The sequence below is a fragment of the Tribolium castaneum genome, chromosome 3 (assembly GCF_031307605.1).
Source record: "Tribolium castaneum strain GA2 chromosome 3, icTriCast1.1, whole genome shotgun sequence".
NCBI lineage: Eukaryota > Metazoa > Arthropoda > Insecta > Coleoptera > Tenebrionidae > Tribolium > Tribolium castaneum.
Genome location: NC_087396.1, coordinates 16740876 through 16752322, shown reverse-complemented (window position 1 = coordinate 16752322; position 11447 = coordinate 16740876). Strand labels below are relative to the sequence as shown.

Here is an 11447-nt window from a genome sequence, read left to right as displayed (position 1 = left end):
TCGCACATCTTGTAATAATGAATTTTATGAAGGACGACCAAAAACAGTAACCACGGATGAAAACCACAGTAAAATGAACAATCTAGTATCAGATAATCGGCGAATAAAAGTGTATGAGATAGCTAAGGACATAGGGATATCTGAGAAATGAGTGTAGTTTATTGGAACAGTCTTCATATTCGCCTAATTTGACTTCCCCAACTTCCACCAACCACAAATTTAAGAAAAATCGTAGTAGGGAAAATTATCACTCGAATGAGGAGGTGATTGCGGCTATAAACAAGTATTTTGCAGACCTACCAGAAAATCACTACAGGAATGGGATTAAAAAATTAGAAACACACTGCACTAAGTGCCTTGAACTATATAAAGATTATACAAAAAAAATAAATGCATATTTGAATCAAAAAACGAAGTCTTTCATTGTTAGACCAAGAACTTTTCAACTTAACCTCGTAGAAACTGAAAATTTATTTAATTAATTAGATAGAAACTATTGGATAAATTTAGATCAAAATGACGGAGCGCTCCGAATTTCGGAAAAAATCTACAACTGCAAAGTTATTTTTTTTTTAATTGAACCCCAAAAAAATTTAAATTCAAAAAAATATGTTTTCATTGTATTCCCCACACAGAAGAACTTAATTCTATTATAAGCTAGGTAAAAAAAATAAAAGAATATGAACGATTACGTTTCCAAATTTGTTGTGTAACAGATTATATACTAAATTTAATCAAGCTTGTATATTTTGTTGCCTGCATCGCGGATGCGACACTTAAATATTTAAAACAATTTATCTTCATTCCATTATGTTATGATTTTATTACGCCGGAACAATGAACACACATGACCTTTGCCCATCCGCCGATATGCATATTTTAAACAAACCTATACACTATTTCTAAAAAACAATAATTGTTCTTATACATTGTGATGTACCTTGGACCAGATTTGGGTCAGTTATTTTTAAATTACAGTAATTACCTCTCTGATGGTCAAGGTATGGTACTCAGAATCAAAATTTATTAAAACCAAGGTTAAAAAGTGGGAGTGATAATAATCTCTCGTTAGACGCATTGCATCAGTTTTAATCAATCTTTAGTAGAGACAGGCGTAAAAATGAGTGCTTCGTTATCTGACGAACAAAATAAACTAGTCAAGGAAGTGGCAGAAAGTCAAGGTTTTAAAGATTATAAAATCGATGTCCAGGCGGGATCTTTAAAAGGCGATGGCTATTTGGGAATTATCAACATCGTCAAAATCTGGGATAACAGCAAGGAGCTTAATCTGGTGATTAAATCAGCACTTAGTGGGAAACAACTAAGAGAACAAGCTCCCGTTAGGAAAGCCTACGAGAGGGAAATTTATATGTACACAACGATTTTCCCCGAATTTGAAAAACTTTCACGCGAAAGGAGCATCAAGAACAGCTTCAGGGAAATTGCAAAGTGCTACGGAAGTTTTCTTAAGGAATACGAAGAGTGCCTAATTTTAGAAAATCTTAAAGAAATTGATTACAAGCTATGGAATCGCAAAATACCAATGAATGCAGATCATGTCGCTTTAGGATTTGCCACTTATGGCAAATTTCATGGAACTGGACTGGCTTTGAAATACCTCAAACCAGAGTTATACCAAGAAATGAGCAAAAACCTGAAAAACATTTTCTACAGCGAAGAGGAAACGCCAGAAGAGAAAGCGAAATTTGCCGAGAGCTCGAAACTCATATTCGGAAACGGCTTCAAAGCAGTTGCAGGAAACGCACAAGCCACTCAAGCCCTCACTCGGTTCACCCAACAATGCGAAAAATTCTTTGGAGAAGACGTCAAAAGAATCGATAAATATTCGACAATTCTCCATGGCGATTGCTGGTGCAACAACATGATGTACAAATATATGGTAAATAAGTTTTGTAGTTTAAAATTATACTAAGCTGTTTTTTAAGGATAAAACAAATCCGGGGAAACCAACAGAGATGTGTTTCCTCGACTGGCAAATAGCCCACATCGGGTCCCCAATTTTTGACCTCGCGTACTTCTTCTGTGCCAACAGTGGAAAGGAAGTTTTATACGACATTGAGAATTTTTTGAAAATCTATCACGAAAATTTATCAGCCACAATTCAGCAGGCGGGCTTAAACCCCGAAGAAGTTTTTTCATTTGAAGAATTGCAGTGCCAGTGGAAACATTATGCGAGATTCGGTCTGTTTATGGCACTGTTCGTAATGAGAGTTATTTTGAGTGAAGTCGATGAAGTCCCAGATTTGAGCAAGTGTGCCGAGGAGGGAAAAGATATCTTGCAGTCGATCAGCTCGTCAAAAGCTTCGAACAATGAAGAGATTAATAAACGTATTACGGATATTGCGATTTTTATGGACGAATTTGGTTATCTGTGATTATTTTATAATGTAACTCAATAATAATGTGATATACAGTATTTCGTAAATGTGTGTATTTCTTTAAAAGGATTATAAATTATGCAACGTTTGATGATTATATTGTATCTACGTATTAATAAACCGTTATGCGATTTTAATTATTCAAAAACTGAACAAATATTTAAGCACTGTTCTTTGTTCAAAATTAATTGTCCCCTCTCTTCACGTTTTTAATGTGCCTGGGGCTGGGGACCACTAAATCAAGGTTTGTCAGTCAGCTACATTTCCCAACTTAACAAACACAGCGAGTTTACATTTAATTTACTTACTGCATAAATCTCTAACGATAACAACTTAAATTCATAGTTGCTACCTTATTTACATAGTTGAAGTCATACAAAGAAGCCAAATCAACGTCAACGCATATTTAATAATTACTCGGTATAATGTTCGAAAATATTTTTATTACTGGTAATTTTGAATTCATCAAATTCATCTATACCTACGTATTTTCAACCACAGGTAAGTTCTTATAAAAACAGTCTTGCATGATTTGCAAACTCTAAATTTACACTTTTAGCACTTCGTTGCAGCAATAATAAAATCTGAAAGTCAATATTTGCTAGTAAGAGTGACTTGTACTTGAATCAAAGGCATAATTATATAATTGAAGAGATAAGATAAAATTACATGGTTTAGTGTAGTAAGAGCATTATCATTCAATCAGAAGTAGCACTTTGTTTTATTATCCAATAGTGAAGTAAAATTCTCTAAATAATATGTAACATTTTGTTCACTTTATGTTTTTTCAGGAATAGTTAAAATGACCACAACTGTTCAACTAGAATCAAAACTCAACACTTTGCTCACAAATGCTGCAAAAAATTTAAACATCCAAAAATTTAGCATAGACCTCGATTTATGCGCTCTTAAAGGTGATGGCTTTCTTTGCGAAATATACAAAGCGGCTATAATTGACCAAGAAACCAACAAAAAAATTAACGTTGTTATCAAAGTGGCACCAAGTGATCAAAGGCGGAGGGAGGCAACTTGTATACAAGAGGCCTACAGCAATGAAATTTTATTCTACTCTGAAGTATTTCCCGTTTTTATTAAGTTCCAACAAGAACACCAAACCACACAATTGTTTAATAACGTCCCTCGTTATATAACAAGTGTGGGAAAACTTGGCGAAGAAATGATCGTTCTGGCAGACATCACAAAGGCCGGTTTTATAATGAGAGACAAAAATTTAGCACTAGATGAAGAACATGCAAAGTTGATTTTTAAAACTTATGGCAGATTCCATGCTATTTCTTTCTGCCTGAAGCACCAGAATTTAGAAGTGTATAAAAATCTGACTAAAAAATTAGTCAATGTCCCTGCAGTTTTTGGGCACAAGGATGGGTTTTGCCGAGGCTTGAAAGGAATGGCTGGAAAAGCCTTCAAAATTCTGGATCCCAACTTGCAAACAGCTTTTAAAAAGTATGAGGAAAATACCGTAGAAATGTATCTCCAAGTGTTGAAATATGAAGGGAAATATTCATGTATTCTTCACGGGGACTGTTGGTCCAATAATATGATGTTCAAATATCAGGTAGGAAAACAAAACTAATTTCAAAAAACTTTATACAAATTTTAGAATTCGCAAATCGTCGATGTTCAAATGATGGATTTTCAAATGTCGTTTGAGGGCACTCCAGTGTACGATTTGTCATACTTTTTCTATTCCGGAGGGTCTAAACAATTATTTGATAAATTAGAAACTTTCTTAGATATTTACTACGAAAGTTTTTCTAAATGTGCGAAAGCGTTAGGTGGTGATCCGGAAAAGCTTTTACCTAGAGAGATACTTACAGAAGACTGGAAAAAATATTCCCAATTTGGAATGTTAATGGCACTTCTTTTAACTCAAGTGAAACTGATGAGTAAAGAAGAATCGGTTAAATTATCAGAATCGACTGGGCAAAAAAACCAAAATAAACTAACGAGTGCTAACGTGGACGAGGCTGTTTTTAATGAAAGAATTCGCAATCTTTTGATTCACTTGAATGAGATCGGAGCTTTGTAATTACAATGATAAATAAAACAATTCCTATTAAACAACAATTCATTTTATTAGTCCAAGTGGATTACTTGCATTACTTGCATTTTTCCAAATGTCCAAAGAAATTGCCAAAATATTCAAAGTCATCCCTTCTCAGCAACAGATAAATCAGTTGATAATCTTTTTGGCTATAAAAGCAACATTATCTCTGTTTATTCGCATTACGTTTTGCTTTCACACAGTGGTAAACAATTAACAATGTGTGCATCTAGTAATTTTGAGAAACAACTCCTCTCTGTTCTTGATGACGCAGCTAAGAAACTCAACTTAACCAACTATTCGGTAAATCTGAATCTCACAGCAAATAAAGGAGATGGATTTTTGGGTGAATTCTACAAAGTTTCAATAACAGACAACGAAACTAACCTTACTCACCATTTGGTGATAAAGAGAGCTCCAACAGAAGCCGTAAGAAGAACCCAAGACGAGATAGAAGAAATTTATAGAAACGAAATTTTCTTCTACACGGAAGTGTACCCGGCGTTCAAACAATTCGAAAAGGAGCAGCACATGTGTGAAGCTTTTGACTCGATTCCCGAATTTGTGACGTGCTGCAAAGAGCCGGGGCGAGAGCTTTTGGTTTTTAAAGACATTACAAAAGCGGGGTTTGAACTGCGGGAGAAAAATTTACTGCTGGATGACCAACATACGAGATACATTTTCAAGACTTACGGGCATTTTCACGCAATTTCGTTTTGTATGAAAGAGCAGGATTGCGAAAAGTTTGAAACGTTGACAAAGTCACTGAAAAATATCTGGCTACTGTTTGCCAAACGAAAAGCCTTCCGTGAAACACTTGCAAAAATTTCGGAAAAAGTATGTGAAAGTTTAGATCCAATTAAGGATTCTAAAATCGTGGAAAAGTATCAAAACTACAAAAATAATTGCACCGAAATCTTTGAAAAAAGTGGACATTATGAGGGAAAATATTCCGGGATTATTCATGGAGATTGTTGGTCCAATAACATGATGTTCAAATATCAGGTACAAAGTTTGATTTTTGGGTAAAATACTGAAGAAATTTGTTTTTTTAGGAACCAGCTAAATCGAAACTAGTTGACATGAATTTATTAGATTTTCAATTATTCACAACCGGTACTCCTGTCTACGACTTATCGTACTTTTTCTACACAGGCGGTTCGAAAAAATTGTTCGATAAACTAGAAGATTATTTAGATATTTATCATGCTAGTTTTTGCAAAACTGCAATAAATCTCGGTTGTGATCCCAGAAAATTATTACCAAGAAAAGTCTTGAGTGAAGAATGGAGAAAATATGCCAAATACGGAATGATTCTTGCATTCGTTTTAACTAAAATTAAACTCACAAGTAAAGAAGACCACATTGCAATGGTGGAAAACGCTGATAAGCAAAAAAGCGTTGATGAAGATGTAGATGCTGGAGAAACATTTATGCAAGTGAAATATGACGAAGAGTTGTTTAAGGAAAGAGTCCGCGATATCTTGCTGCATATGTACGAAATAGATGCTTTATGAAATAAAGAAATTGAAGTATTTCCCGCCTTTTGTGTTCTAAATTTAAATACAAAATAAGTTCTCCAAATTTTTTTTACTATCTGAGCAAAAAGAATTTTCAAGTTTAATAAATTTGTTCATAACTTTAAAATAAAAGTGCTCAAAGTCTTACAGGTTACTAGACTTAAATCTAATTGATTAAATTAAAAATTAAATTAATTTATAAATTAAGGACTAGTTTCATCCATCCATAGTAAACAGCACATTATAAGTAACATTTAGTTTAATGCTCCTTTAAATTCGATTATGAAACTGACCCTAAAGGATTAAAAGAATATTTTTGAAAACATATTAAATGCACAGTGAATTGATAAATAAACAGTGAAAATAATTACTGCACAGTAAAATAATAAATCCATAGTAAAAATAATAAATGCACAGTAAAAATGATCGATGCAAAGTAACAATAATAAATGCGCAGTAAATAATAGCATTTCAAAAATAGGGAGAATGTTTCCTGCAGGCAAGCTACTGAGCGTTTATTTTTTAAACTGTGCTTATACTTTTTTTACTCGGCACTTTATACTAAACAAATTTTAATAAAATACTGTGAGTGATTTCTTGTCATTTAAATTTTTTACTGTGCAAAAATTAATTAAATACTGATCATTTATTGTTTTTTACTGGTCAAAATCGATTTTATTACTATCCATTATTTTAAAACGGACAAAACGGCAGCGAAATATATTGTTAAAAGAACTAAATCACTTCCTGCCGCTTTAATTAGTCAACAACTGTGACTCGTCGAGATAAATGTGATAAGAGATTACACGTTTCAAAAAATCTTGCACATAAAACCTAATCCACTTTAATATAATTTAGTGTAAAACTTGCTATCTAACGATTTTTACAATGAATTCCTCAAACCGAACAACGAAAGAAGACTTGGACAAGTGGTTGGAAATTTTCTTGCAAAAAGAAGGTCTTCATAACTACAGCTTTGAGATATCTGGAAACTCAGCAAAGGGTGACAACTACTTGAGCGATATAACATTTGTTGAAATTTCTGGTCAGACTCAAACCAATGAGAACAAAAAGTATCATCTTGTAATAAAATGTGGCAAGAAAAGTGACGAATTAAGAAAAATAATCCCAATACAAGCAGCATTTGAAAACGAGATATACTTCTACACAAAAGTGTATCCTGTCTTTCTGGAATTTCAGAAAGAGAAGAATATTGAAGAACCGTTCAACAATGTGGCCAAGTGTTACGATGCGTTCATCAAAGATGGCATGGAAGTAATAATTTTGGAAAATATGAAAAGTAACGGATTTTTCTTGCATAACAGAAACAACAGTATGAATAAGGACCATGTTTTGAAAGTCATTAAGTTGTATGGGAAATTGCACGCAATTTCGTTTGCTTTAAAAGACCAAAAGCCTGAAATTTTTCAAGCTCTGGCTGAAAAATTCACAGATGTTATGAAAATTGCATCTGAAACTATGAAACTTGACGACGAAACAAATTTCTTTCAAGAAATCATAGATGCGGCAAAGGAAAAAAATGAGCACGAAATTGTAGAAAAAGCACATATTTTAAATAAAAAATCCCGAACTCACAACGACATTACCGACCCGAGTGACCCTTACGCAATTATTCTTCACGGAGACTGCTGGAATAACAATTTCATGTTCAAATATAAAGTATGTCATTCTCTGCGTTAATAAAGCCGTTATTAATTAATCCAATTTTCAGGATGATGAGAAAATGCAGTTATCCGAAGTGTGTTTTTTGGACTTTCAATTAAGTCGATTAGCTTCTCCCGTCTATGACTTATCCTACTTTTTATTCTGTTGCCTGTCTGAAAAAGAAGCCGAGAACTTTGATGAAATTATAGACGTCTATTATGAGAGCTTTTGCAGTTTTGTTAAAAAGCTGGGTAGCGATCCGGACAAAGTGTTTCCCTATGAGGAATTATTAAATCAGTGGAAGAAATTCTCCTTGTTTGGGTTAGTCATGATGCCGAACATTCTTAGAGCCTGTGTTCAAGACAAGGACGAAGTGAAAGATTTGGCCGAACTGGTGGAGACGGGGCAAGGTTTTACTGAAGCATACAAAGAGTCGTTTAAAAACACGAAAAAGTTTGGGGAAAGAACACTGCCGATAATGAGGCTTGCAATTAGAAAAGGATTTATCTAAATAAACTAATCAATAATAAAAATGTGTTTCCTTTGAAAAAATTATCACGTCTGTGAACAACTCGAGGAAGCTTTATACTTTTTAAGTACGACGTGCTTCAGAGATTCCTTTTTGTGATCAATATTTTGTTTTATCGCGAAAAATGATAAGCAGAGAGCATAGACCTTGTCGGCAAAAACACAAATTTTTAATACTCCCGATACAATTTCGATGATTTTACAACAAAGGAAATTCACGATTGAGTGTCCTTGTAATTTTTAATAATATTTTGCAATAAGCACTCGTAAAAGGTCTTTAAAAATTGTTATCGGAGAAGATAATAAATTTTTACTCAAGTTTTAGCATCAGTTGAAAATTTCCTATCAAGCCAAACAATGAATTCTGCAAATCGTGCAACTAGAAGTGATATCGAGAAATGGTTGGAGCACTTTTTCCTAAAAGAAAACGTCCGAAATTTCCGTGTGAACATTTCCGGGAGTTCTGAAAAAGGTGACAATTATTTAGGAGACATAACTTTCGTGGAAATTACCGCCGACACTGAAACCGGAACCAGAAATTACAGCTTTGTGATAAAATGTGGCAAGAAGAGTTCGCAATTGAGGGACATCATGCCTATTAGGAGTGTTTTTGAAAATGAGATTTATTTCTACACAAAAGTGCTGCCCGTGTTTGTGGAGTTTCAGCGGGAGAAAGGGGTCAAAGACCCTTTCAACAATGTACCAAAGTGTTACGATGCTTTTATCATGGATGATATGGAAGTATTAATTTTGGAAAATGTGAAAAGCGGGGGATTTTCCTTGCATGATAGATGCAACAGTATGAATAAAGAGCACATTATGGAAGTTGTTCAGACGTATGGAAAATTTCATGCAGTTTCGTTTGCTTTGAGAGATCAAAAGCCGCAACTATTTAAAAGCTTGTCAAAGGAACTGAAAGATATTTTGAAACTTATGGCAGAATCATTTAAAGGGAGAGAGGACACTAATGTTTATAAGGACATCATAGCGCTTGCCCGTGAAAAAAATGAACAGGAAATTATTGAAAAAGCTGAACTTTTGCACAAACAGTCAAGAAAATACAACGAGATGACCGACCCCAGCGATCCCTTCGCTGTGATCCTTCACGGAGATTGCTGGAATAACAACTTTATGTTTAAATATAAAGTAACTCACTTTACTTCCCTGCCTTAATCTAATTATTTCAATTTTCAGGACGACAAGAAAATGCAGTTATCTGAAGTGTGTCTTTTGGACTTTCAAATAAGCAGGTTAGCCTCCCCTGTTTACGACTTGTCTTATTTCCTATTCACCTGTCTTTCGAAAGACGACACCGAGCGATTTGACGATTTTGTCGGTGCGTACTACGAGAGTTTATCCAATTTCCTTAAAGAGTTGGGAAGTGATCCGGAGAAAGTCTTTCCTTTTGAGGAGCTAATGAATCAGTGGAAGAGATTCGCTATGTTTGGACTGATGATGTTACCGGCAATCGCTAGAATATGTGTGTCAGAAAAAGACGAAGTGAGCGATTTGGCGGAAGTGGCGGAGTCCGATCAGGACATCACTGAGACTTTTACAAAAACGGTGAAAAATCGGGACAAGTACGCCGAAAGGACTCTCCCGATAATGAAACTTGCAATTAAAAAAGGGTTTATTTAAAGAACAAATCTGTATTTTAAAATAAAACGTTTTGTGGTTTTATCGATCCCTGTGTTTTTTTTAACATTTCAGCACTAAATTCAACGTAAACAGCGAGTAGAGATTCAAACTTAATCTAAGACAATTTGTGTGTGTACACCGCCAGGAAATTGAGAAATTAAGGAGCTGTGGGTAACAAGAATTTCCTCATTTGTGGATAATTTCGTCTAAAAAATGCTCCAAACTTTTAATTAAACTGGATTTACGTACGTGTGAATTAAATAAATTTTTTCATATTTCGTAAAGCCAATAAAATTTTCATTGACACGATTTTTATGGTTCCGAACTGGAGTAGCTAATTAAAAGTTTGTAAGGGCATTTTTATTGCTTTGTTGGCAGTTTCTTGTTTTCTTTAATAAAACGTAAACAACACGTAATTTTATATTTTAAGCCATCATTGAAAAACGTGGAACCTACTTACTATTTGAATGTAATGTGTATTTGTGTTAAAAGTGGTGTTACACTCCAGAGTTAAATATACATTATTTTGCTTTGTAGGTAATAGGTATGTGTACATCAAATAATGCAGTAATATCCCCAGGTTAGTAATTATTATAGCTCCACGTCATTTACTGATCAATGTGGGCTGGAGTGATAGGTAAATAACAACAGATATTGCTATCCAATGAGCTGATTTAGCACAAGTTAAATATTAGTATGGACTACGAAATTGAAGAACACTGAACCCAAAATTTACAAATTAAATGAAAAACATAAAAAAATTGTTTTTACAGATTGCTTTTATTTAAAAAATGCACAAAAACTTAAAAAATAATGTTTTAACATCGAAAAAACGTTTATAAATTTTATAATCATATTAATCTAAAAGCAGAAATATTTTCCTGTGACAGAAAAACATTATGTTTTAATTTTTTGAGCCTCTGTTAGAGCCACTTTATAAAAACTGTCTTTAAAAACAATAATTTATGTTTTTTTATTTATTGTTTTCCTGTCTTTCTCGGCCTACTTTGATCACGTAATACCCACCCTAAACAATTCCACTTGCGCATTTGTTTGTCGATTTGTTCTCTACGTGATATGGACGCTTCTTCCGCACTATTCAATTCTCCAACGAATTCAAGTTCTTTTCAAAATAGCACATATTGAAGAAGCAAACTGCAGCACTAATTTTCATGATATGAATGGTACATGTACTGAAATATTAAATATCTCGCGCTCGTTTATCTTTTGACATCCCTCTTTTATTTTTTATAATCTTTGCTCACTTTGTGTAGTACGTAGTAGTTTCACTGCGTTTTAACACCATTTTTGATAACTATTATTAAAATATCAGATTTGAACTGTGCCAAAACTAAAACTTTAACTCACATTTAACTTTCAGTTAGAGGGTAATTTAATAGTTACTATAGAATTGCACTGAGACGGAAGTTACGTGTGTAGATACACCCAGTTCCAGCTCATTCGGATAACATCATGAACACTTTCTCGAAAAATATGAAACAAACAGTAGACAACAAACCAAGTTAGACGATAAAATTTCGTTTGACCATAAAGTAAACAATAAATAAAATAGCATTTTATCGCTTACGACAGAATACAAATTCTGTTTCTTTGTTGAAAATTACGTGTTCC

The 11447-nt window shown here is 33.8% G+C and overlaps 4 protein-coding genes across 4 annotated transcripts; all 4 read left to right on the top strand.

Annotated features, from left to right (window-relative positions):
• The first annotated feature begins 917 nt into the window (after nt 1–917).
• Nucleotides 918–4487, top strand: LOC100141764 (uncharacterized). The gene is made up of 5 exons (XM_064355964.1): nt 918–1900; nt 1947–2392; nt 3106–3107; nt 3191–3975; nt 4021–4487. Exons 1-5 carry the CDS (start codon nt 1121–1123, stop codon nt 4447–4449), a joined length of 2442 nt encoding a protein of 813 aa, XP_064212034.1. The 5' UTR covers nt 918–1120; the 3' UTR covers nt 4450–4487.
• Nucleotides 4488–4542: 55 nt separating this feature from the next.
• On the top strand, nt 4543–6001 carry LOC655292 (uncharacterized). Its single transcript, XM_015981845.2, has 2 exons — nt 4543–5469; nt 5520–6001. The coding sequence occupies exons 1-2, from the start codon at nt 4684–4686 to the stop codon at nt 5979–5981; spliced, it is 1248 nt and encodes a 415-aa protein (XP_015837331.2). The 5' UTR covers nt 4543–4683; the 3' UTR covers nt 5982–6001.
• An 818-nt stretch (nt 6002–6819) lies between these two features.
• On the top strand, nt 6820–8181 carry LOC103313645 (hypothetical protein). Its single transcript, XM_008197468.3, has 2 exons — nt 6820–7664; nt 7717–8181. The coding sequence occupies exons 1-2, from the start codon at nt 6873–6875 to the stop codon at nt 8158–8160; spliced, it is 1236 nt and encodes a 411-aa protein (XP_008195690.1). The 5' UTR covers nt 6820–6872; the 3' UTR covers nt 8161–8181.
• Nucleotides 8182–8333: 152 nt separating this feature from the next.
• Nucleotides 8334–9861, top strand: LOC655454 (hypothetical protein). Its single transcript, XM_008197469.3, has 2 exons — nt 8334–9323; nt 9372–9861. Exons 1-2 carry the CDS (start codon nt 8535–8537, stop codon nt 9813–9815), a joined length of 1233 nt encoding a protein of 410 aa, XP_008195691.2. The 5' UTR covers nt 8334–8534; the 3' UTR covers nt 9816–9861.
• Nucleotides 9862–11447: the final 1586 nt, after the last annotated feature.